Here is a 26,590-nt window from a genome sequence, read left to right as displayed (position 1 = left end):
GTAAATGACTATATTCGTTGAATTTATTTATAATAAATAAACATTTCTATAATAATCTAAATAAAATACACAGAATTTAATTTTTTTAAAAAATCAAATATAATTATTGTACATTTTAATATTTACTTCTTAAAGTCCAATATGCAGCTCCAATCAAATTTCCGCTACTCAGAAATTGTTCGCTAGGGCGTTGTTATCGATTGTGTACATTTGCTCCCATAAGAAATGCGTGGCAAAACTAGCATATTGGCATGCAACAGGAACTTTCGCAAGAGTACCACTAGCGGAAATTCCGCTTGCATGCCAGTAACACAGTTTTGCCCAGTATTCTTATGGCAGAAAAATTTTAACAGTCACTAATAAATCCTCACAACATTTTCATTAGCAAATATATATAATAATCCAATGCATTTCTTATGGCTAGCGTGAATTGCATGCCGGGCTTTAACTTGATCTTTATAAGTACAATCAATAGAGTCGCTCTGCTTCAGTGTTCAGATAGTTTTAGTAAATCATATATACAAGTAAATTGGAAAATAAAAGATAAAATAAAAAACTTGCTCTTATTTAAAATCCGTGTAGTTATTTGGACAATATTTCCAAATAATTATAAATTAAAAAAAAATAATCTTATCTAGTCGAGATGGGTCGTCAGGGCAGGAGAAGTGTGCCACAGTAGGTCAGGGATTTTGGCCTTTCGTTGATATATCGAAAGGTTTTGCCCCGTTTATAAAATTGTGCCAAAAATTAAGAAAAAGGGAAAAACCCGCGGTGCTTGCAAATTTTAAAATTAAAAATTTTAGACATTTAGATTTTTTGCAGTTTACAGAATTATTTAAAATTATAATATATCTCAAAAACTACTCAATAAATTTGTAAAATTCAGTTTTGTAATATTTTAAGAATTTAATGGGAAAAACGAAAAATTGCCAACACCGAGAAAAAATTGCAACAATTTCTTTTGACTGAAACATTTGTATTTGAAATATAAAGCAACAGCAAGAAAAGTAATCTATTAAAAAATGTAAGTTTACTAAGCTATCAGAAACATAAGAAAAAAAAATTGTATTCTTAAGTAACTTCTGAGGTTTTAAAGTGTTAAATGTTATACCCATATAGAAAATTGTTCCAAAAATTAAGAAAAAAGGAAAGTCCCAAGGTTGTTTCAAAATTTAAAATTTTGGACATTGTACAGTTTTCTGAACTACTCATAGACGACCCAATAAATTTTTAAATTTCAGTTTTGTATTTTTTTTAAGAATTTAATGGGAAAAACGGAAAATGGTCAACACTGAGTCAAATGGTCAAAAGAAAACTTTGTTTATTTAAAATTTCGTTTCTCAGAAAAGAAGATTATTTTAATCTAACAAAGAAGAATTTCCATTATCTTAAATTTCGTTCCGATGGAAAGTATTTTTTCTTTGGTTTTGGAGAGAATTTGCAATAAACGCAGAAATTTTATTTTCACTTTTGCCACAATTTTATATGTGGGCATAACTTTGCGATACATCGACGAAATGTGAAATTCCTAGAACCCACTATTCCGCACTTCTTCTGGTCGAAACCAGTTACGAACCCCTTTTATTCTCTTCGTTCACTCATAGAAAAAAGTGCACCATCACAATCTATAACTTCGAGTCAATTTTTCATATCCGAAACGAAAACTTTCGTTCGCATAAAATGTAAAAAAACTGCTAATTTTCCTTTACAAATTGAGCTGTTTTGGACATCCTAGTCGAACGAAAGCACGAATTCGTTTCGGATAGGAAAAATTGGCTGGTAATGGGTTCTTTAAACTTTCAAGGATTTGATTATTTTTTTTAGTTATTAGAGATTTTCTGCCACATACATCCGTCTTAAATTTCCACCATCGATGCGCAGAATAAAATTTCACAAAATTTTTTCCAATGAAAGTCTTAATTGAGTTTTAAAAAATATTCAATTGATTCAACAAATTTTTTAATTGAACAAAAATCACTCACAAAAATTAAATTAATTGGATCAATTAATTTTTTAATTGATACTATCATTTCTGTGATTGAAGACATTTCAATTAAAAAATTAATTGGATCAATTAATTTCGTGATTGAATCAGAAAAAAAATTTTGTGTATTTAATTGAAAGTCAATTAAAAAATTAATTGATACTATTAATTTTTGTGATTGATTTGTGTTTCAATTAAAAAATTTGTTAAATCAATTAAATTTTCAATTGAATATTTTTTAAAACTCAATTAAGACTTTAATTGGAAATTTTTTCGTGAACATTTTTTTCTGTGTAGGTGATGTTATACATAGTTTTTTGTACCTTAACGGCCATTTTCATGTATCTCCGTTAGGCTTTAACTGCCAGTTAACAGAAAGTAAATTGCAAATATCTTCTCTCCTAATAAATTTAACAGAAAAGTTTTCAGCAGTTAATTTCCTAACTGACATATGAAATATATACAGTACGTCAAGAAAGTCTTTTGACATTGCCAAATATTTCAAATTCCAGAAATAATTGAAGTAAAAATCGAGTTGTTAATTCGTTTTGAGAAAAATAAAATATGTATACTTTGCAAAATACATAATAAAATATTTTTTAAAATTAAATTATATTTAATTTTGGAACAAAACATAAGTTTTATCCTATTGTCAAAACACTTTCTTGACATACTGTAGGTAAGGTGAAAGAAATGTCCATAGTATGGTCTAAAAGTTCGTTAGCTAACGTAGCACTAACTGAGCTTCATGAAAATGGGGGTAAATCATCCAATTAATATTTATTTGAATGGAAAATGCAGCGATCCAATTTTGATCTACATATTTTGAGTAAAAACACATTGCATTGCATTATATTTGTATGTGGCTATTTTTTAAAATTCAATTAAGACTTTAGAAAAATTTTAGTTTTTCCTGTATTATAATATTATATTATATTTTTTAATCGAAACACAATCACAGAAATTAATAGTATCAATTAAATGTTTAATTGGATCAATTATTTTTTTAATTAATGTTGGTGATTGATACTATCATTTCTGTGAAGACATTTCAATTAAAAATTAATTGGATCAATTAATTTCGTGATTGAAGACAAAAAAATATTTTTTTTTCTGTGTAGGTTAGGTGAAATGGCTGGCAAAACTTAGACGACCAGCATATGACCCCACACTCTCCCTAGCATTGCAAAGTGATTTTAATAAAGTTCTATATTTAACTTAAGTTTGCCAAGAAAAACTTTGGAATGATCCTTCCAAAAAGAAATCTTAGCTGTATCTCTGCTTCTACAGGTGCATATTTTTCACTGGGCCTTTGTTCCCAAAAAAAAAAAAAACTTAGTCCTTATGATACAAACTAATAAATATATACTTATCTACTTGTATTCTACAATCTATATATAGTATTAAGTATGCCCATTTTCTCTAAAATCTTTACACAATTCATTCAAAGATAATATCGTTGCTCCTATCAGATGTATTGAGCCAGTTACTAGAATATCCAAATCTTGTGATTTATCCGCATATAGCTCACGTATATGCTGGAAACAAGATAGAACAGATGTATATGTCTTTGCACTGTGGCATTCTTCTCCAGATTCTTGACATAATTCCTGCCAACATTGTAAATGAATTTGTCCTCTTTTCAATTGTTCAATCTGGGTATACAATATCGATTGAGTATCGTGATTTTGAATTTTTGAACTACTGGCTATGTTGGGTACAAAGCATATCATATCGAATTTGGAACATTTTCGAAGTACGGCCAAAAGATGTTTCGAATCACGATCTCCGGTTGTGTTGAACATTAAAATTTTTGGTTTTGTACTTGATTGGGTAACATTTGCAAACCATTCACCGCAAACCTGCATACTTTCCATGGTGTGGGCTCCATCCAAGTGTATGCTGAAATAAAAATTAAATTTTAATAATATTAAATGAAATATTAAAAATATTTTTATGGTTGTTACTTGAGATTGAAGAACTTTACAATTTGACATCTTCCCGGCCAATTGCAATTTAACAGCCCCATTATAGCTTTTTCGGTAAGGAAGGCCTGATTCAATTTGTAATTGTGGCATATATCACTGCGATTTCTTCTTAACCAATCGTAGGCCAATTGCATGGCTAATGATCCATTTAATAAAATTATTTTACTTAAGGATTCCTTTAGTTTTTGTTGTGTTCCATCTTTGTTGAAATATTCCACAAAATCTGGAACCATATGTAAGCTGGCATTTTTCTCTTTTGCCCTTTCACTTAGAACTTTTAAACATTCCGGCTGTAGGGCTGATGTATACACTGTAGAATTTTCCTTAATAATACCAGCTTTTTGCCAAGCAATTTCCTCTAGAGTATTGCCCAATAGTTTAGTATGTTCCAAACCCAGTGATGTGATACCCACAGTTTCTGCATGGGGTATTACATTTGTACAATCCAATTCTCCACCTATTCCCACTTCCAATATGGTCACATCTACCTTTTCGGCTAAGTAAACGTGAAAGCATAACACGGTCAAAAACTGGAAATATGCAGGCATATCATTTTCATATTCCTGTTGTGTCTTCAGAGCATTATAGACTGACCAGAAATATTTGGCAAATTTATGTTTTGATATTGGCTGACCATTTAAGCGTATGCGTTCTGTCAGCGATACCAAATGGGGGGAACTGAAGAAACCAGTTTTTATACCATACTGTCGTAGGATTGATTCAGTCAAAGCACATGTGGAGCCCTGCGAGAGATGGCGGAAATAGAGAATGAATTAATAAAAGATCATATTAATTGCAAATATTTAATATTTCAAATAAAAATCCGAAATCAATTTACAAATCAAATTATCACCTAACCTCAAAATCGTCCATATACAATCAGCAAATACTTTGCTTGATTTTATGCCTTATTTGTGAAATGAACTTGTATGACTTCTTCTAACCGATAGTGATAAAATTAAGTTTTTGGGTGAAATAGGGAGTGTTGGATAATCTTGAACCTAACCTCAAAATCCTCCGTAAACCGATATGGTTAACTCTTTGCCTAGGCAGGAGAGTGACATGGTCTCATCATCCTCAAAACGCGCCCTACATGCACTATCCTCCTCCTGTTCCTCCTCCTATTCGGCGCAGATGTGCTCTCAATTCTAGGTGCCCGATCATTACACCCACGGTCCTACTCTCTTATGTCCATTCATTCAATTCGACCCTCGTGGCCTCTATTGGCTTTGCGTTATCTAAGTTCTCTTCCCTATTTGTCCTAGCCACATTTGCCACTCAAGTCAAAAATAATCTACCAAACTTTAGAGAAAATTTTACCAAAAACTACCAAAAAATCTTATTGGTAAAATTTTATTTCTATAAACAATTTTTTAATTTTCGATTTCTATAGAAAATTCTGTCAAAAAATTTTTCAAATATATATAGAAAATTTTTTCAGAATTTTACTTTTATAAAAATTTTTCTCAAAATTGTATTTCTATAGAAAAGTTTGTATACATTTTTTTTAAATTTCAGTTCTATAGGATATATGGACAAAATTTTGATTTTTGTAGAAAATTTTTTTACAAATTTTATTTCTATAAAAATTTTCTCAAAATTTTCTATAGAAATTTTGTCAATATTTTTTTTGTATACAAAATTTTGTCAACATTTCAGTTCTATAGCAAATTTTACAAAAATTGTGATTTCTATCAAAAAAAATTTGTCAAAATTTTATTTCTATAAAAAAAAATTATCAGAATTTTATTTCTATAAAAAATGTGTGAGGTACCTCTTAGTGGGAGAAGGAATATTTATCAAAATCTTCCAAACCATTAACTATTCTACCAATCTACCCAACAACAGTAAGAAATCTAGCATTCTTGGTAGATTTCTACTACCTCTGGCAACCGTTGTTTCCATCCATTCTGCCAACATCGCCAATCTCATCGCAACCATGGCGGTTCCGCTATAGATTTGAACCTCTATAGATCTTAATTCCGATATGGTCCCCAAGGTTCTGGTTGACGTGGTTTTCAATGCTTCAGTTATGCCAAGACAATATGTCCGTTGGATCCGTTGTAAAATTTCTATGTTGCACTTCCTCTCTAGACTATCCACTAGACTATCGACTCGTATTTCAGGATTCGCCTTATTAGGCTCTCATATATCCAGTATGTCACCTTTGGATTCAGGGCCCATTTAGAGCCCACCCCTCGTTTGCACATTGTCCAAAATCTGTAGGCTTTCCCAGTCCTCTATTTGATGTGGCTCTTCCAATTCAGTTTCCTGTCTAAGGTTACTCCTAAGAACTTTATATTAACAGACACGCGTATCGTCTTCCCCAAGAAACTCTGTTCGATATATTGGGCTAATTTGATACTTAAGGTGAATAGGCATAAATAAATAAAATTTTGATAAAATTTTCTATAGAAATAAAATTTTGACAAAATTTTCTATAGAAATAAAACTAAATTTCTGACAAAATTTTCTATAGAAATAAAATTTTGACAAAATTTTCTATAGATATAAAATTTTGACAAAATTTTCTACATAAATAAAAGTCTGACTAAATTTTCTACAGAAATAAAATTTTGACAAAATTTTCTATAGAAATAAAAGTTTGACAAAATTTTCTATAGAAATAAAATTTTGACAAAATTTTCTATAGGAATTTTAAGAAAATTTTCTATACAAATATAATTTTGACAAAATGTTCTATAGAAATAAAATTTTGACAAAATTTTCTATAGAAATAAAATTTTGAGAAAATTTTCTATAGAAATAAAATTTTGTCAAAATTTTCTATAGAAATAAAATTTTGAGAAAATTTTTTACAGAAATAAAATTTTAACAAAATTTTATATAGAAATAAAATTTTGATAAAATTTTTTATAGAAATTAACTTTTGACAAAATTTCTATAGAAATAAAATTTTGTCAAAATTTTCTATAGAAATAAAATTTTGAAAAAATTTTCTATAGAAATAAAATTTTGACAAAATTTTCCATAGAAATGAGATTTTGACAAAATTTCCTATAGAAGAAAAATTTTGACAAAATTTTTTATAGAAATAAAATTTTGACAAAATTTTCTATAGAAATAAAATTTTGATAATATTTTCTATACAAAATAAAACTTGGACAAAATTTTCTATAGAAATAAAAATTTTCTATAGAAAAAATTTCTATATATATAGAAAATTTTTTCAGAATTTTACTTTTATAAAAATTTTTCTCAAAATTGTATTTCTATAGAAAAGTTTGTATACATTTTTTTTAAATTTCAGTTCTATAGGATATATGGACAAAATTTTGATTTTTGTAGAAAATTTTTTTACAAATTTTATTTCTATAAAAATTTTCTCAAAATTTTCTATAGAAATTTTGTCAATATTTTTTTTGTATACAAAATTTTGTCAACATTTCAGTTCTATAGCAAATTTTACAAAAATTGTGATTTCTATCAAAAAAAATTTGTCAAAATTTTATTTCTATAAAAAAAAATTATCAGAATTTTATTTCTATAAAAAATGTGTGAGGTACCTCTTAGTGGGAGAAGGAATATTTATCAAAATCTTCCAAACCATTAACTATTCTACCAATCTACCCAACAACAGTAAGAAATCTAGCATTCTTGGTAGATTTCTACTACCTCTGGCAACCGTTGTTTCCATCCATTCTGCCAACATCGCCAATCTCATCGCAACCATGGCGGTTCCGCTATAGATTTGAACCTCTATAGATCTTAATTCCGATATGGTCCCCAAGGTTCTGGTTGACGTGGTTTTCAATGCTTCAGTTATGCCAAGACAATATGTCCGTTGGATCCGTTGTAAAATTTCTATGTTGCACTTCCTCTCTAGACTATCCACTAGACTATCGACTCGTATTTCAGGATTCGCCTTATTAGGCTCTCATATATCCAGTATGTCACCTTTGGATTCAGGGCCCATTTAGAGCCCACCCCTCGTTTGCACATTGTCCAAAATCTGTAGGCTTTCCCAGTCCTCTATTTGATGTGGCTCTTCCAATTCAGTTTCCTGTCTAAGGTTACTCCTAAGAACTTTATATTAACAGACACGCGTATCGTCTTCCCCAAGAAACTCTGTTCGATATATTGGGCTAATTTGATACTTAAGGTGAATAGGCATAAATAAATAAAATTTTGATAAAATTTTCTATAGAAATAAAATTTTGACAAAATTTTCTATAGAAATAAAACTAAATTTCTGACAAAATTTTCTATAGAAATAAAATTTTGACAAAATTTTCTATAGATATAAAATTTTGACAAAATTTTCTACATAAATAAAAGTCTGACTAAATTTTCTACAGAAATAAAATTTTGACAAAATTTTCTATAGAAATAAAAGTTTGACAAAATTTTCTATAGAAATAAAATTTTGACAAAATTTTCTATAGGAATTTTAAGAAAATTTTCTATACAAATATAATTTTGACAAAATGTTCTATAGAAATAAAATTTTGACAAAATTTTCTATAGAAATAAAATTTTGAGAAAATTTTCTATAGAAATAAAATTTTGTCAAAATTTTCTATAGAAATAAAATTTTGAGAAAATTTTTTACAGAAATAAAATTTTAACAAAATTTTATATAGAAATAAAATTTTGATAAAATTTTTTATAGAAATTAACTTTTGACAAAATTTCTATAGAAATAAAATTTTGTCAAAATTTTCTATAGAAATAAAATTTTGAAAAAATTTTCTATAGAAATAAAATTTTGACAAAATTTTCCATAGAAATGAGATTTTGACAAAATTTCCTATAGAAGAAAAATTTTGACAAAATTTTTTATAGAAATAAAATTTTGACAAAATTTTCTATAGAAATAAAATTTTGATAATATTTTCTATACAAAATAAAACTTGGACAAAATTTTCTATAGAAAAAATTTCTATAGAATAAAAATCTCGCTAAAGACTATGGAAATGTGTAGTGGCCAACACTGAAACATATATGTATTGTCAGGCTTGCGAGATGGGTATCTGGCATTTTCTTTTCAGTAACTTAATGATGTCAATTCCCTTAATCTTCCTGTCCAATAAGCTCGAATAAATATTGTAATAATTTCTAGTGTAAATGATTTGGACATTGAACCAGCCTGCATTGATATCAGGCTAACATAAAAATTTGGGCAAAATTTTATTTAGAAATAAAATTTTGGCCAAATTTTCTATAGAAATTATATTTTGACAATATTTTCTATAGAAATAAAATTTTGGCAAAATTTTATATAGAAATAAAATTTTGACAAAATTTTCTATAGAAATAAAATTTTGGCAAAATTTTATATAGAAATAAAATTTTGGCAAAATTTTATATAGAAATAAAATTTTGACAAAATTTTCTATAGAAATGAAAATTTGACAAAATTTTCTATAGAAATAAAATTTTGACAAAATTTTCTATAGAAATAAAATTTTGGCAAAATTTTCTATAGAAATAAAATTTTGGAAAATTTTTCTATAGAAATAACATTTTGACAAAATTTTATACAGAAATAAAATTTTGACAAAATTTTCTATAGAAATAAAATTTTGGCAAAATTTTATATAGGGATACAATTTTGGCAAAATTTTCTATAGAAATAACATTGTGACAAAATTTTCCATAGAAATAAAATTTTGACAAAATTTTCCATAGAAATAAAATTTTTACAAAATTTTCCATAAAAATAAAATTTTGACAAAATTTTCTATAGAAATAAAATTTTCACAAAATTTTCTTTGGAAATAAAATGTTTTACTGAAATTTTGAGAAAATATGATTTTTTGTTTGGTAGTTTTTTTGTAAGATTTTCTACAAATTTTTGTAGATTATTTTTATCTTGAGTGGCAAACGTGGTTATATGCCATCCTTAGGACCCTTTCTGTCCTCCTGCTGAATACTAATATACTTAATATATTACTTTTATTTTCCAAGATTATTTTTGTATATGTATATTTTTTTTCAGCGAGTTAGACAAATTTTGCTATATTAGCAAGAAGTTGTTTCCCCTTTCCAGCTGACTTTTTGCTGGATTAGCATATTTTTTGCTGTGTTTATTAACAAACTTTTTAGTAGTCCTAAAAAATTATTTGAATGTATCAGATATTTTATATGCTGTCCTGTTACGTTTTTTTTTTGTTTTGGTTGCAAGGAATATTTTTTTTCTATAAAACGGACAAAATTCTCTAGGTATTCTTTGCAATAAAATTTTAAAGAGATTTCGTAAAAATATCTCCATTATTACCGGTATACATTAGTCTCAATACCACATTTATTTGATAATTAATCTTTCAGCCGATTTTATTGCATAGATTTCGCTACGCATTTATTATTAGATTATGCATCTAATCTTTAATGATGTACACAAAAATATTTCGTACTGATTATAAAAAAAACTACGACCAATATTGTTGTTTTTTTATTGTTCAAGTTCAATATGCAAGGTTATCTTTTCTCCAAAAGATTTCGTTGTTGTAGAAAACGTCAATCATAGTTTGTTGCATTTTAATGATTTTTTTTTTGCATTAAAAATTAAATTATAAATGATGACAGTACTATCAATATCCCTAATGAATATTAAATTTCACCAAGTAAAAAAATATTACTAATAGTAAATATACCACTTTAATTAAAACACTAAACAGAATTTCCGCCGATTGTTTATTCTCTAAGAAATGCTGTTGACGTAGGTGTAATTATCTATTATTCAAAGTCAAATATTTGTTATTTGCAAATATTTATGTACAATAACAATTGTGTTTTGTTCTTAATGAATCACAAATTCTTTTAAATACCAATTCTACAAATTGTGGTTTTTGTTTTTTCTTATGTGTAGAAATACAATTAATAATTAAAAATTTCTTACTTAAACAATTACATTTAATTTAATTTAGTTAACAGCCAGACAAAATTAGATTAGATCTCTGGATTGGTGCTATGATGAATGTGAAAAGCCATACTAGGTGAATATTTTGCTATTAGAAATACAATACAAACTGGATTACTTAACATTTGAACTTATACAATTATATAATGGATTTCAGAATTGTCTATTGGGATCTGGTAAAATATTTGATAAGGAATTGTTGGAAATAAAATTTCGTCATCATTTATCTGAAGTAAAATAATCATTTCAAAATACACCCAAAGAAATTTATTAGTAGACACAGCGGAAAGATCCCACACGGACGTGTTTTTCATATGTTTGGGTTTAAAAATTATATGTTTGGAACTCAATTTTTTTAACACGTGCAAGCATATAATGTTCATAGACTAGCATAACATGTTTGGGACATATATGTTAATATGTTAGAACATATTATATTTGGGACATAAAATGTTTGTAAATATAATATGCATAGATGCAAACATATATAAATTTGGAAACAGCCTATAAACATATGAGTGTTTAGAAAGAAAGACCTAGAGAGTAGGCTGCAAGTAAAATAATGGAAATAACCAATTGGAGCCTTAAAAATATATCCACACAAAGAAAATTTCATTAAGATTTTTTACTACCAGTGTATGCCCTAAGGTGAAACATAATATGTTTGAACAATACAAACAATATTTTTTTTTTGACCAATTCTGAAAATATATATGCTTGAAGCAAAATGTGTTTGGGGTATATGTTACAGAAGCGATTTTTTTGAGGGTGCAGTTATTACGATATTTTGAAAAAAAAAAAATGAAATGAGGTCTGCTGGACCCCACGTCAGTTATATTGTTAAAGTTATACCACCTCAGTTGCCGAGGGTTATTTCATGCAATTTCGTATATTGAACTGCCTCTACATGTCATAGAGGTTCGCGGTGATCTACGACCGTTATCGAATTGGGGACATAGAATTTCCCTCATTTAGTTGTAGTTTACAGCTGTATTTGGGGACGTGTTTTTGGAATATTACGTCTCACGTCATTAGCTCCACTTTTTCTAAGGCTAATTATGGAATCATTCTAAAGTAAAGGTTATAGAACTTCCACATGTATGTTCCATTTTGAATGATATAGCCAAACAAAATCCACAATTAATGGATCTGGTTGTGTTATGACCAAAACTACTCTACCAGCAAGGAAATAAAGAAATTCCAAAATTTAACATTTCTAGAGCATTATGGCTTTGTATTACCGTCGATTAGCTCTTAGACCTTTTTACTTTTTGGATTTACTTTTCCTTATTTAAATATAAAATCTTAGAAATCGTAGGATATCATATCATATCGCAATCACCATGTTTTACTCCATCAGAATATAATTTTAATTAGATTATCCCCTCTACATATATGTTCTCTTCAACATACCTTTCCTTTGGTTCCAGCCACATGGATATATGATAAAGATTTTAAATCCTCCAAAGTTAAACCACTACGTTTTAGATATTTTTCTGTTTCCTGTAGGGAATTGAGACGCTTCTGTTGTTGTAGAGATGATCGCAATGCCTCTGCATTAGACTGCAATGAATTCAGGGCCTTAACAGCTTCCTAAATAAATAAAAAAAAAAATGAAAAATCAACAACAACAAAATGGTAATGAAAATTCATACTATTACTCACCTCATATTCTAGTCCACCTTGTTGTTCTTGTTCTCGGTAATCTATATTAGTAGAACATTGACTAGTTCTATCGAAGCTATTACTCTCCAAAGAAAGGGACCCCTTGCTAAGTGATTGTTGTCTCGCCATTTCCATCTCACAATCCATATCAGCCGCTACTATTGATTGTGTTGTTTTCCTATTGCCAACGGCATGTTTTGTCACCACCTTACCACTTAGCTTATCATAATCCATTTTATTCGATGATGAGATACATTTCTTGCCATGATTTTGGAATACACTTTCTTCAAATGACTGTAACATATTTTTCCTAGTACTCCTTTCCCAGGTGGTAATGGCCTGATAGTGAATGTGTCCGTTTGTTTTCGATGAGGCGATACCAGCAATACATACGTTCAGGTTAAAGGTACACGAGCGTCTAATGAATGGTGATCGCCAAAGAACATGTGTGGCCAGCATTATTTTGTTTTGTTTTATTTGATTATGTTTTATTGTTGTTGTTTTTGTTCTTGTGGTTCAAATGTGTTGGCGCTCCCGAAGTGAGTTTTATTAATGAAGGTACATATGTGTATTAAGTCGTCATATAAGGTTTGTCAATGATTTTTGCTGGATCATTTGACGATTTTATAAGCGTTTCTTTTAAGAGAATAGAAATATAAGAGAGATTTGGTTTTAAAGCCGATTTAAATCGTTACTTATAAATACCCAGACGGCGATAATGTATGGAGACGCAATCATGTGTTTAAGATGTAAAACGTGCTTTCATTGAAGAGCATCGGATCTTATTTGTTTTTATTCAAAACTATATAACCGATTTTCAAATTTGCCCATTTAAATTAGCATAAAAAAATAAGGAATCCGATAATTTTATATATGGAAAATTTTAGTAAATATGTATGTAGCTTTCATAAGGAATTATTATCTGTCAAGGACTTCACCACTGTAGCGTTCCATTCTTCTTAGGGGAGCTTGGTCAATAACCGTACATGAAATTTGTAATAGGTACCTATTATGACAGTACTCAAATTAATAATTCCCATGAATAAAATACCTCTGTTCAGCTCGATAGTGAAACAGATTTATTAACTTTCTTAAGACGTCAGTTATCACTTCTCAAACCTCGAATATAACGGGTCTGTCCAATATAATTCCGATATATTTATATATTGGTAAATGTTCCTATTATAAAAATTACTTCTATAAGAAGACACTAATGACTGTTTATGGCAACATTCCAAAGTGAATGTGATAGAACTTCTTCTTTGGAGTAGCCATGTTCACAATACCTTTGAATGATTAGGGATGTACTGTGATGCAATGTTTAGCATGTCCGCCTTGCATACACAAGGTCGTGGGTCGGATTCCTGCTTCGACCGAACACCAAAAAAGTTTTTCAGCTGTGGATTACCCCATCTCAGTAATGCTGGTGACAATTCTGAGTGTTTCAAAGCTTCTCTAATTGGTCTCACTGTAATGTGGAACGCCACTCGGACTCGGCTATAAAAAAGAGGTCCTTGTCATTGAGCTTAACATGGAGTCGGGCAGCATTCAGTGATAAGACTATTCAGTCCATTGTGGTATGGACTGAATAGTCTAAGTCAGCCTGATTATCAGGGTGCCACCTGACTAGGGTTTTCTTTTTCCCGGACTTTTTGCATTCCCGGGAAAGTGGGAATTTTTTCAAATTTCCCGGGATCCCGGTCAAAGGGTGGAATACATTTAGACATTTGAATAAATTAGAAATAGCCTAAAGCTACGGTTATAAGGTGCTCTCTGGACAACTAACAATATATGTTATGTTGTTCTCTTACATCAGCCATAAATCATACTAAAATACGAAATATTTTGTAATACAAAACATTTTGACAATGGTTAAGGCAGTCTCTTTCGGTATAGTTTTCGGAAGAACACTATTAATATAGTGGGATTTTTTTGTAAAGGTGAGTACTAAGTTCGAGTTTAGCCGCTAAAGTGAAAACTAAATCTGTAGAAAAGTCATAAAATTATACATATTTGTTGCATATTTTACTATAACTTGATGGGGAATAGCCCAAAGCAAATTTGTAAAAAGTTTATATTCCTTAAAATCGGGTTTTAAAGAAAAGTAATCGCGAAAAAATGACGATTTTAGCGGCTAAAATCGAACTTAATACCCACCTTAACACTGGACATGAAAGAAACTTATTTTGGTTTCACCATCGTTAAATGGGGTCAATAAATGCACCTGTTCAGTCAATATTCCCAAAAGGGAAACACTACCATGTAATACGACATTCACATTACACTTCCAAAATCCACTTTAACTAGATCTCAGTTGTCGTATGCCCTATAAATCAGGGCTTTAAAGCTTTAAACACCAATTTTAATAGATTTCAAGCCTAATGTGTATAAGGTATAAATTTGAAATTAAAGTAACTATCTTAAAAAATGTTGGAATTTTCTTATTTCATAAAAAACATCCTTGCAATAATTATGAAATTTTGAAATTATGCAATTGCCAACGTGGGTTACATAAGGTAAAATAACCCATTGTTTTTAAAGATTTACCTAGTCTACCAGTCTATCGGAGTGTCGGTTTACAGAAATATGACAATCATTAATTAGGATCTTTTTAACAATTGGGAGCCCGTTGGATTCTGGATTAAAACCCACGACTATGTATGCTCCTCAAGGCAACTTCTATGACTTGGTACCATAGTTATTCACATTATACTTCAAAAATCCACTTTAACTAGATTTCAACTGTCATTTGCCATATAAAACCCTCTATTATACATAAAATATTGTAAAGAAAATTTCCCGGGAATTCCCGCACTTCATTCCCGGGAAAGCGGGAGCGAAAAAATAGCAATTTTCCGGGAATTCCCGGGAAAAAAACCCTACACCTGACTTAACCTTGAATGATTTATTATTGAAGAGTGGTTAAAACCAACCTCTTCTATTATTTCTTGGAATATACAATAATTTGGTAATGTCTTTCATATATCGCGGACCACCATGGGATAACTCAGCCAGTCACTGCTCACATTTCCACCTAAGTAATTCTTTATTTACTATTCTGATATAATTTCCCGGACAGTACATGGCCATTGATGGTTCTGTTTCAAAAGAAAAAGTATTTGGGACGTGTCCTCACAAGAGTTTTTCTGTTAACCTCAGAAGTCATAATTTTGTTGTCCTTCTTGTTTTGAAGGACTAGAAGAAAACAGAGTACTCGTTTATCTAGGACATCTCCAAAAATATGCAACAGTGTCATCAGCTGCTTTAAAAACAATCACAGAAAAGCAATGAAATCTTGCATTTTAAATGTATGAAATGCTAAAATAGTAATAAATATTTACTTCGTAGCAGTATTTATGACGATGTACCACTTTGAATTTCAGTTTTTCGATACATTAGTCACAATAAATTGCTATTGTGAATCGAAGAAGCGTCACTTTATCAAAAAATAAATATCTGGCGCGACTTGCACTGATGAGATGTTCTGGATAGAACACCAGTGCAACGATGTTCTGGATAGCCCATACAAATATTGTATCCAGTGCTAAAAGAAAACCGTCCTAATATTAAGTAAAGATTTCTTCGGAAGAGCGTAGTTTGCGAAATTCCGACCCTTGAAATTTGGAGTATAGGTGACCGGCCATTGGCTGGAGTTTCAGACTTTCTCCTATGGACAGAGTCCAAAGTGGGCTAACGCGAACCCAAACTTATAATTCCTATGGAGAACTTTTTTCCAAAGAAACATTCAAAAATAGGGCTGTTTTCTTTTAGCACTGGATACCCTAAGCCGTGAAGGACTAAAAGAAAACAGAGTACTCGTTTATCTAGGACATCTCCAAAAATATGCAACAGTGCCATCAGCTGTTTAAAAACAATCACAGAAAAGCAGTGAAATCTTGCATTTTAAATGTATGAAATGCTCAAATAGTAATAAATATTTACTGCTACGATTATTTATGACGATATACCACTTTGAATTTCAGTTTTTCGATAAATTAGTCACAATAAATTGCTATTGTGAATCGAAGAAGCGTCACTTTATCAAAAAATAAATATCTGGCAATATCGGCGCGACTTGCACTGATGAGATGTTCTGGATGGAACACTAATGCAACGATGTTCTGGATAGCCCATACAAATGTTGTCTCCAGTGCTAAAAGAAAACAGCCCTAATATTAAGTAAAGATTTTATCGGAAGAGCGTAGTTTTCGAGATACCGACCCTTGAAAATCAGCGTATAGGTGGCCGGCCTTTGGCCGGAGTTTCAGACTTTCTCCTATGGACAGAGTCCAAAGTGGGCTAACGCGAACCCAAACTTATAATTCCAATGGAAATTTTTTTCCAAAGAAACATTCAAAAATATTGAATTAATTTACACTCTTTTACACTTCTTTTAAATTCTAACTAAATGTGGGTATTAAGTTCCAGTTTAGCCGCTAAAATCGTCATTTTTTCACTAAAGTGAAAACTAAATCAGTAAAAAAAAATGCATAAAATTATACATATTTGTTGCAAACAGCGTTGCCAGAATTGTTTCACCTAAAACCGCTAGATTTGCCCAAAAAAATAGCTAAAAAATCTAAAAAATTCTAAAAAATAGCTAGAAAAAAAGCTAAATTTTTTTGTATCAAAAGTCACATTTTTGATTGAAATTTAACAAACTTAAAGGCTTTATTTCACTTACAATGCATATTATTTTCATTTTAATTCCACTTCTGTGAGACTGTAACAATATCTAAGGCATATTAGCTCTGTTTGCGTATTCGATACATTTTGATTACTATCACAAATTTTTTACTGGAAGTCCTTCGTTTTGTGGGAGCTACCTTCCCAACACCTCTATTTTATTTACTCGTTATTTTAAAATATTAAATGATCTAAGTATGCTTTGGATTTGGTAAAAAAATGATTTGTCATTTTTTTTAAATAAAATTTTAGTTTGGTTTTGCAATTGTGAAAAATTCGAAATACATTACTTTTATTTAAATTGTAGAAAATTCCTATAGTTTACATTTCCCAGTAAAAACATTTTCCTTTTCTTCATGAGCTATCAAAGTGCTTTAAAAACGTGCTAACGCCAACTTAAATTTCCATATTCAGACTCGACTTCAAGTAGAAATTATTGTATATATACGTTTTTAAAATAAAGTGTTGAAAAACATCTTCTATTTTTGAACGCTATTTTGGTTTGTGGTTAAGATGCAAAAACTCCTCACATTTAAAGACTATTTCATTAATTCTTCCTTCTTTCATGAAAACATACCCATTTTTAAGTTGAATCACTTAATTATAAGGACAAAACGACTTTATCGTCTTTTGGACAAGGAAAACAGTTTATATAAAAGAAATTCACAAATGCTATTATAACCAAACTTCGCGTTCGTATTTTAAGGAGACGACAATATTTTTTCAGTGCACAAAGCTATTCACATCTACTATTTTAATTTAGTAATATCGTAATAACTTTAGAATATTATAATAACATAAAAAGGATAAACGAGTCAAATGATAATATTCCCAATAATTTACTGACAGTTTATCTAACAAATTTGTATGGTAATAGTAGATTTAAAGTTTACGATAACTTTTATGTATATAATGAAAAAACTTTACAACAAGGTGTATTTGCTACAAAAATGCCCGCATAATGGCTGGACTCCTTATTAATGTTTCAACTGAGCTTTGAAATAAGTGGAAACCCTTATACTTGCAGCAAGGCTTAGATAAAAACGCCGATTTACCATATTTCAATAGAAACATGCCGAAAATAAAAAAGCCAAAAATAGCTAAAAGGGTCATGAAAAAAAGCCAGAAAAAAAGCTAAAAGCTAAATGCATTTTTTCCCCGCTAAACGTCTTCAAAAAAAGCCAAATCTAGCGGGAAAAAAGCTAAATTGGCAACGCTGGTTGCAAATTTTATTGTAACTTGATGGGGAATAGACCAAAGTGGATTAATTAAGAAAAGTAATCGTGACAAAAATGGCGATTTTAGCGGCTAAACTCGAACTTAATACCCACCTTAACTTTGTACTTCGCTTTAGCACAATGAAATTTATCTTTTAAAAATCTTTGTTGCTAATGGCATTAATTTACTTTTAATTTGAAAAACTCGATTAAAACCTTTTTACTATTTTGCTGTTATAGGTGGGAATTAAGTTCGAGTTTAGCCGCTAAAATCGTAATTTTTTCACGATTACTTATCTTTAATAATCCATTTTAAGGAATACAAACTTTGTGAAAATTTGCTATGGAATATTCCCCATCAAGTTATAATGAAATCTGCAACAAATATGTATAATTTTATGACTTTTTTTACTGATTTAGTTTTCACTTTAGTAAAAATTAGCGGCTAAACTCGAACTTAATACTACCCATATTGCTAAAAATTTTATTAAGTGAAAAATTCGCGAACGGACCTACTTTTTGTAGCAATTTATTAATTGTATAAAAACGCGTTTTCAATGAAAAAACGCTATGTTACAATAATATAAGCCGTGTTGCCAATACACAATTCGGGTACTCAATAAAAATGCCACTGGCAACATTACGAACTTTCATTTAAAAACGCCAAAAATCTACATGAAGACAATTACATTTTTATAAAATATTATAAAAACTTCGATGGAAAAGTTCCAATGCTGTTATTGTGCAACATTTTGTTATGTGAAATTATTTAATTCCGGAAAGTAACCGTGGAAATAAGCTTGTTTTCGATACGCAAATCCAACATAGTACCCACCTTAAAACAGTAGAAGCGAAGTTAGTGTGATCTTCTCTTCGAAACTCATCAATATTGCCAATGCTTTATGCGCCTTGCAGACTATCAGTTATTCCGGACGACAGTGCCCGTGTCGAACATATCCCATACACTGTGCACATTATAAGTTAAGTCCGATACAGCTGCATGTTTATGGGATCGATAACACATTTACCGATTATTTAGTGATCAACGAATTGTCGTATAGATTGGACAAACTGTAAAATTCTTTACAAACACAGACATTCCCACCGGAAAAACTCTTATGGCTTTTTCGATTCGCCAAAAATATGTTGCCTTGGTGTTACCCTACTTTTTTCCTCATTGCATTTTCGACCAAATGATAGCGTCATTCCAAAGTTATTGTTAATTCCTAATATTGTGAGATATACAGGATCCAAAATCTATCACAGTGTCCTTCATATTTTGCTATCAATTTCGAGAATGATGCACCTTTTTTCCGAATCGAAATCGCTATTAGTCCATAAGACGCATTAAGCACTTATTCACACTTAATTTAACGGTCATGTAGCACTTCTTTCTACAGAAGCTATGGCAACCCTGTTTACTAGCTGTCAACATGAGATCGTAGTAGCACGTTTTCATTTATTTGTTTTTATCAAATTCGTTTTGTTTTTCTTGCGTAGATTGGAAAAGTGAAAATTAACGCTACAACAATTGAACAAATAATAACAAATATTGTTGTTGGAGACGAATAATATAATTATTTAATGTAAGTTATTGACAAAACAACACTAGACACTGTTATGAAAACTCAATTGGCTTGTTTACGTATTGGCTATGGTAAATTTTTAATCTACTGACTTTCGCAGTTACTTAAGGAAATAAAAATTGGCTTTAGTTTATCATTTTTTGCACTTTTCAATTAGAAAAACAACACTTACAGCTCTTGCGAAACAAATTGTTCTTCGGTTTAACACATTTCACTGCCAACAACCAACAGCTGACTGTTTACATGCGCACATTGGTCTGACGCAAAACTCTGAGTTGCCGCGTTTGTTAACTGACCTATGCTAAAAAAAAAAAAAACTGCCAACGAAATTTAATTTAAAAATTAAACAAGCAATAGATTTATAAATTGACGTTTAGAACTGATGGTTGTTATTTTCAAATTTGTATTTAATTTTGTTTTAATTCGCCATCTAATATACGCAATAATCAATCGTTTATTACTTCTGAGCTAAAACTGATAAGAGATTTTTCATTTCAGATTTTCCCCCCAGCGAATTTGTCGAGATTATAGCAATGAAGCGTTCATGCTCTCCAAACAATTCTACTCAAGAGATTGGTGTAGTCAAAAAAATAGCTCAAGATAATAACCGGCTTGGGAAAAAGCTTGACATGATTGAAGACAATGATCCCATAAGTGATGTTGATGACGAGGGGCCAAGTGAAAGGTAAGGAAGGATTGTTTAGAGCTGGAAACTTGTGGTAAGAATTGGAGATATCACTCAGGGATTTTCCGGCACTTATTCCTAGAATGTAGGGATTTTTTATTTGGACAAAGGTATAATTAATACGCCTTGAATACTTCCTAATAAGAGTTTTTATATACTCCTTGTCCTATGCATTAAAATTGTTTCATTTTTATTTTCTAAACTAATTCCCGTAGCTCAAACAATAATTTGCCTGCCCGTCTAGGCAAATGTGAGGTATGTGCTAGTCAGGAGGCTCGTTATACCTGTCCCAAATGTGAAGTTAAAACATGTTGTCTCAATTGCGTTCGTATACACAAAAAAGAACTCGAATGTGATGGTATACGAGATCGGACTAAATTTATTCCTCTCAAAGATATGACAAAAATGGATTTCATGAGTGATTATTATTTTCTGGAAGAATGTACACGCTATGTTGAAGATCGTAAAGGCGATCGTGTTAAACGTTATACCCGTTACAATTGTGAACTACCAATACATTTATATCGTCTACGACAAGCGGCCAAAGAAAGAAAATGTACTCTAAAAATATTAATACAAAATTTTGCCCGCCACAAAGAAAATACCACATATTATGATTGGAAAACGAAAAAAATTTGGTGGCGAATAAAATGGATTTTTGTAAATGCTGGAAATATATGCTATGTAGACGAAAAATGTTTTGAAGATGCCTATCTCAGGGATTTGTTAAAGAAATACGTGGATAAAGATTGTGTGGAAGATGTACCCGAGAAAAGAAAATTGGAATATTATCAAAGTAAAGGTGTGCAACATTTGAAGGTAAGTTAGAAAGGATTTATTGGTTTACCGTGATGTTAAATCTTTGTTTCTTTAGGTTCTTTTAAAATCTGAAGGTATTAAAAGATGTAAACATCGTTACTATCTCTTAGATGCCAATAAAACATTAAAACAGAATTTAAAAGACAAAACATTAGTGGAATATCCAATTATTTATATCAGCTATGAAGATGATCCCTGCGGTTTTGATATAATTGATAGTGGTAAGTATTTATATAAATAAAAATAGTACTCAAATTATGTTTATTGTAACATAATGATATTGAGAAATTTCGGCACTAGAGGCGCTGCCGAGAATGTTAAAGTTATCGATTGTGTTAGGAAAGCCTTGCATTTCCACCTTTTTATTATTATTGTAAAATATTTTTGAGTCTGACCCTGGAGGGGGAATGGAATTTTTCACTTTCGTCATGCTGTGCGTTCATAGGACCTTAAAGATTTATTAAAATTTTATAAATACTTTTTTGTTGTATTATTTTATATTCTCTTCTATGACACTATAGATGAAAATCCCGAAGTAGACACAAAAAATCATTAAGAACATTTTGAAAATTAGCGCAAAACTTTCCTAGAAAATCACGCCGTGAAAAAGAGAAATCTTCATCCAACCATGAAGAAGATGTTGTGCTATCGAAGGCTCCTTCAGATTTTTTAAAATATTAGGCATTTTTTGTTGATGTTTTTTTTTTTTGTAATAGACTTTTACTGATTTTTTTTTTTTTTGACTTTTAAAAAATTCAAATACTTTTACTTGCATTCTATAGATGAAGATGTCGATGGGGATACCAAGAATCATCAAGAAAATTTTGAAAATTATCGCAAGGCTTCCCTAGAAAAACAACGCCGTGAAAAAGAGAAATCTTCATCCACCGATGAAGAAGATAATGCCAAAGATATCGAAGCCTTGGAGAAAATGCAGAAAGAAAACAGACGCAAAGAAAGACAAAGAAAACGCGAGGAATATGAAAAGAAGCAAAGTAATAATTTCCTTTTTACTGATGAACAACTTATGGAAGCTTTATCCTCAAGTACAGATGATGAAGACGACAATTAAAAACAGAATGTGATTTGGCATTTTATTAAATAAAAAAATTAAAGTTTTATATGGAACAATTCGTTAAAGTTTTCTATATTTTTATACTTCACCTAAAATATATATATTTTTTTTTGTTAAATTATGTCTTCTTTCTTTTTTCACTTATAAAAAATTAATTTATAGGTTTACCGACACATATTTTGCACATGTAAAGTTTATATATAAACAAGAAAAAAACAAACAATACAAAATTGATACTATGTAATTAATAAAAATGTGAGTGTGAATGCAAAAAGGAATAATGAATAGAGGAGATATGCAAAATAACTTCAATCCATTTTTTGCTTTGAATAAATTATAAGTGGTTGCTTTCATATTACAGTAGATACATAAAACACATATATTGATTGGTGTCTGGGTTTTGCCTCTTTTTTTTCGATTTTGTTAAAATACACTATTACAAAATCCAAAAATATAAAATGAATACAAAAACAACAATACCCGCAGCAGCGGCTTTCACATACATCGATTTACGATTTAAATAGGTGGCATCTTTTTTATATTTCTGGGACATCATTGAAAGATTTTGAGTTTTTGTATCAAGTTCTGCAAAGAATGAAATTAAATTAAATATAGTAATTATTGTAATAAGCAGACATTCGTACGAACCAGATAAAACAGTACCACGTTGAAGAACATCATCAATATTTTGAACCTGTAAAAAGGAAGTTGACAAAAATTAAAAATATTTAACTGCAAACATGTGATTTGGATAATTGTTGGTAACCGAATTTTGGACAAATTGAATTAAAAATTTAAAAACCCCTTTTCGCCTAAAGGCTTAATTATTAATCTCATCCAAAACAAAAAATCTTCTATAGAAATTTTTGTCAAAATTTTATTTCTATAGAAAATTTTGTCAAAATTTTATAGAAAACTTTGTCAAAATTTTATAGAAAATATTCTCAAAATTTTATTTCTATAGAAAAATTTCGCAAAATTTTATTTCTATAGAAAATTTTCTCAAAATTTTATATCTATAGAAAATTTTCTCAAAATTTTATTTCTATAGAAAAATTTCTCAAAATTTTATTTCTATATAAAATGTTGTAACAATTTTATTTCTATAGAAAGTTTTGTCAAAATTTTATTTCATAGAAAATTTTGTCACAATTTTATTCCTATAGAAAATTTTGTCAAAATTTTATTCTATAGAAAATTTTGTCAAAATTTTATTTCTATAGAAAATGTCAACATTTTAGTCTTAACAAAACAAAACGAATGTAGTAAGAGGAGGCACGCTCAAAATAAACCCAGCCAACTGCACTCAAATCGAAGATTTGATAGTGGCAAAGGAAAAGGGATATGTTTGTACAAATTTATTTCAGCAAAGGTTCAAGTGTGGTTCACTTTGGGTTTAGTGAACTGCCTGAATTTATTCTGATAATTGGTTGATAGTTTTGCTGCAAGTAGAGGAGGCTGCTGAGGAATGTAATTCCGAAACGTGCGTCCATCCAACCATCTTGCAGTCTTAGGACTTTGCCCAAATAAATTTGACAAACATTCTTTCCCTCTGTTGGTTAAGCTACACTAGTTTAGTCAATGCATGGTTTTAAGCTGAAATCAAAAACAAAAAAAAATTGTTTCTATAGAAAATTTTCTCAAAATTTTATTTCTATAGAAAATTTTTCAAAGTTTTATTTCCATAGAAATTGTCAAAATTTTATTTCTGTAGAAAATTTTGTCAAAATTTGATTTCTATAGAAAATTTTCTAAAAATTTTATTTCCATAGAGAATTTTGTCAAATTTTATTTCTATAGAAAATTTTGTAAAATTTTATTTCTATAGAAAATTTTGTCAAAATTTTATTCCTATAGAAAATTTTGTCAAAATTTTATTTCTACAGAAAATTTTGTCAAAATTTTATTTCTTTAGAAAATTTTATCAAAATTTTAGTTCTTTAGAAAATTTTGTCAAAATTTTATTTCCATAGAAAATTTTCTCAAAATTTTATTTCTATAGAAAATTTTGTCAAAATTTAATTTCTATAGAAAATTTTGTCAAAATTTTATTTCGATAGAAAATGTTATCAAAATTTAATTTCTATAGAAAATTTTCTCAAAATTGTATTACTATAGAAAATTCTGTCAAAAATATTATTTCTATAGAAAATTTTTTCAAAATTTTATTCCTTCAGAAAATTTTGTCAAAATTTTATTCCTATAGAAAATTTTTTCAAAATTTAATTCTACAGAAAATTTTGTCAAAAATTTATTTCTATAGAAAATTTTGTCATAATTTTATTTCTATAGAAAATTTTATCAAAATTTTATTTCTATAGAAAATGTTGTCAAAATTTTATTTCTATAGAAAATTTTGACAAAATTTTATTTCTTAGAAAATTTTCTAAAAATTTTATTTCTATAGAAAATTTTGACAAAATTTTATTTCTACGGAAAATTTTGACAAAATTTTATTTCTATAGAAAATTGTGACAAAATTCCATAAAAAAAGAGATTTATGATTATCATACTTACCATTATTCTCTGTACATCCTGTAATTGTGTATTGATTGTGTTAATATTGCGTCGTCGATCGGTTAATTGTTTTTTAGCTTTTTGTATATAAACATCAAACTCTATAAAAGCATAAGGTCTCGTCACAGAATTCACTTTTCGACCATAGTTTGTATGAAACTCTTGGGCTAAGTCTTCCAAATAATTAAAGGCCAAACGTTTAGAATACATTTTGTCTACCATCACTAGATAACACACATCATTTTCTATTAAGTAACTGAAAAAGAAAGATAATAAAATTAGATAAAATCAATTAAATTTCTACTTCTCAAAAATATTAGGATATTTTGTAATACTTAAGTCTAATGAAAATTTAACTAAAGGGAATCAGAAAATATTGTTTTAATTAAATCTGTTTTTTTTTTGGCTAGTATCATAAAACAGCCAAATCCTATTAGACATAAACTAGATAATTTTTATTCTTCTTGTATTTTTTTATTGTGTATATTCAAGTGTTATGTTAATATTTTAGCATTGGCCAATTCCCATTTTTATTGTGCAATGTGCAAACTATAATTATTAGATATGCTATTTGATCATGATACCACAAAAGTGCAAATTTTCATCAGCTTTCCAAGTTTTATAAATTAGCATATACTCTAAGACTTACTGGAAAAGATAGGGACCGGTTTCTATACTACATCTGGCTGGTGAATGTGAACCCAATTTACGAAATAACATTTTCGCTTGATTTTGATATTCCATAATGCTGCGTCCAGTCTATGATTTGGCAAAATCCAAAAATTGCGAAAAAGGATAAACATTAATATGATTATTACACATAATGAAATATGTTTTTCCGTGTACCTGTTCATCGTCTTGCATGGTGCCCACCAGTGGCAAACCATCGATGACTCGTGCTATCATTGTTAACAAAGCCATTGCTTTGTATTTTGTTATATTTTAAATGCTGTGCCTACGTTGAATTATGAAATTATTAGCGAAAAACACAAATAATCTTTAATCCCTGGGACCAACACCAAACACGTCAGCTACGTCAACAAAACGTCAAAATTTTAGTGTTGATTATTTTAGTAACGACTACTCACTATTATATTTTTATTGGGTACTCGATAGCCACAAGATAGTAATGAATAGCTGAACATAATATTACACTGGAAAAAATGTTTCTATACTTTCATTTAGCTGAAAACCCATAAAGAACACATGTTCATCGTTATCCCTATAATAAAATCACAGTAACTCAACAAAATTATAAAGCAACAGCTGTATAGTTATTAAAGATATATACTTACTTATTTCCAGACCTCTTTTCCATTCCAGTGTAGGGGTTGTTGCTACGATTTCTCCATTTTAATCTGATTTGGCTTTTTTAGGTTCTATTGACGTCCCAATTCTATTCACATCGCTGTAGTTTGTCTGCACACTGCAGATGACACTTATTCTAACCATAGACCAAGGAAGGTATAGACTAGAGGTCTGCAT

The 26,590-nt window shown here is 29.4% G+C and overlaps 3 protein-coding genes across 7 annotated transcripts; 1 reads left to right on the top strand and 2 right to left on the bottom strand.

Annotated features, from left to right (window-relative positions):
- Nucleotides 1-5: 5 nt before the first annotated feature.
- Fpgs1 (Folylpolyglutamate synthase 1) lies at nucleotides 6-20,318 on the bottom strand. 2 transcript variants are annotated; one of them, XM_075299820.1, is made up of 5 exons: nucleotides 20,182-20,318; nucleotides 12,521-13,156; nucleotides 12,269-12,448; nucleotides 3,952-4,715; nucleotides 6-3,886 (listed from the first exon to the last, which is right to left on the bottom strand). In XM_075299820.1, the coding sequence occupies exons 2-5, from the start codon at nucleotides 12,977-12,979 to the stop codon at nucleotides 3,388-3,390; spliced, it is 1,902 nt and encodes a 633-aa protein (XP_075155935.1). In that variant the 5' UTR covers nucleotides 12,980-13,156; nucleotides 20,182-20,318; the 3' UTR covers nucleotides 6-3,387. The 2 variants fall into 2 exon arrangements, with proteins under 2 accessions (XP_075155935.1, XP_075155936.1); XM_075299821.1 differs by lacking the exon at nucleotides 20,182-20,318 and adding an exon at nucleotides 19,259-19,385.
- Nucleotides 19,850-23,176, top strand: LOC142229283 (box C/D snoRNA protein 1). Of its 4 annotated transcripts, none has more exons than XM_075299829.1 (5): nucleotides 19,850-20,009; nucleotides 20,508-20,694; nucleotides 20,910-21,513; nucleotides 21,569-21,734; nucleotides 22,296-23,176. In XM_075299829.1, exons 2-5 carry the CDS (start codon nucleotides 20,543-20,545, stop codon nucleotides 22,583-22,585), a joined length of 1,212 nt encoding a protein of 403 aa, XP_075155944.1. In that variant the 5' UTR covers nucleotides 19,850-20,009; nucleotides 20,508-20,542; the 3' UTR covers nucleotides 22,586-23,176. The 4 variants fall into 4 exon arrangements, with proteins under 4 accessions (XP_075155944.1, XP_075155943.1, XP_075155946.1 ...); XM_075299828.1 differs by lacking the exon at nucleotides 19,850-20,009 and adding an exon at nucleotides 20,028-20,080; XM_075299831.1 differs by lacking the exon at nucleotides 19,850-20,009 and adding an exon at nucleotides 20,167-20,264.
- Nucleotides 22,971-26,156, bottom strand: Sec22 (vesicle-trafficking protein SEC22). The gene is made up of 5 exons (XM_075299838.1): nucleotides 25,952-26,156; nucleotides 25,755-25,864; nucleotides 25,106-25,361; nucleotides 23,237-23,282; nucleotides 22,971-23,173 (listed from the first exon to the last, which is right to left on the bottom strand). Exons 1-5 carry the CDS (start codon nucleotides 26,024-26,026, stop codon nucleotides 23,025-23,027), a joined length of 636 nt encoding a protein of 211 aa, XP_075155953.1. The 5' UTR covers nucleotides 26,027-26,156; the 3' UTR covers nucleotides 22,971-23,024.
- Nucleotides 26,157-26,590: the final 434 nt, after the last annotated feature.

This window comes from Haematobia irritans, chromosome 3, assembly GCF_050003625.1.
Source record: "Haematobia irritans isolate KBUSLIRL chromosome 3, ASM5000362v1, whole genome shotgun sequence".
Lineage (NCBI taxonomy): Eukaryota > Metazoa > Arthropoda > Insecta > Diptera > Muscidae > Haematobia > Haematobia irritans.
The sequence above is the reverse complement of the archived record's forward strand: the minus strand, read 5'-3'. Positions and strand labels throughout refer to the sequence as shown.

What these genes read in the sequence shown, in the direction of transcription:
- Fpgs1 (XM_075299820.1), bottom strand. Translation starts at nt 12,979, where the DNA reads ATGCTGGCCACACATGTTCTTTGGCGATCACCATTCATTAGACGCTCG. An exon ending in AAGGTGGACTAGAATATGAG is followed by an intron (nt 12,449 to 12,520) that starts GTGAGTAATAGT and finishes TTATTTATTTAG; the next exon opens with GAAGCTGTTAAGGCCCTGAA. An exon ending in GTAAAGTTCTTCAATCTCAA is followed by an intron (nt 3,887 to 3,951) that starts GTAACAACCATA and finishes TTTTTATTTCAG; the next exon opens with CATACACTTGGATGGAGCCC.
- LOC142229283 (XM_075299828.1), top strand. Translation starts at nt 20,044, where the DNA reads ATGAAAACTCAATTGGCTTGTTTACGTATTGGCTATG. An exon ending in GACGAGGGGCCAAGTGAAAG is followed by an intron (nt 20,695 to 20,909) that starts GTAAGGAAGGAT and finishes TAATTCCCGTAG; the next exon opens with CTCAAACAATAATTTGCCTG. An exon ending in AAGGTGTGCAACATTTGAAG is followed by an intron (nt 21,514 to 21,568) that starts GTAAGTTAGAAA and finishes TTGTTTCTTTAG; the next exon opens with GTTCTTTTAAAATCTGAAGG.
- Sec22 (XM_075299838.1), bottom strand. Translation starts at nt 26,026, where the DNA reads ATGGCTTTGTTAACAATGATAGCACGAGTCATCGATGGTTTGCCACTG. An exon ending in ACCGGTCCCTATCTTTTCCA is followed by an intron (nt 25,362 to 25,754) that starts GTAAGTCTTAGA and finishes TTTCTTTTTCAG; the next exon opens with TTACTTAATAGAAAATGATG. An exon ending in AGGATGTACAGAGAATAATG is followed by an intron (nt 23,283 to 25,105) that starts GTAAGTATGATA and finishes TCCTTTTTACAG; the next exon opens with GTTCAAAATATTGATGATGT.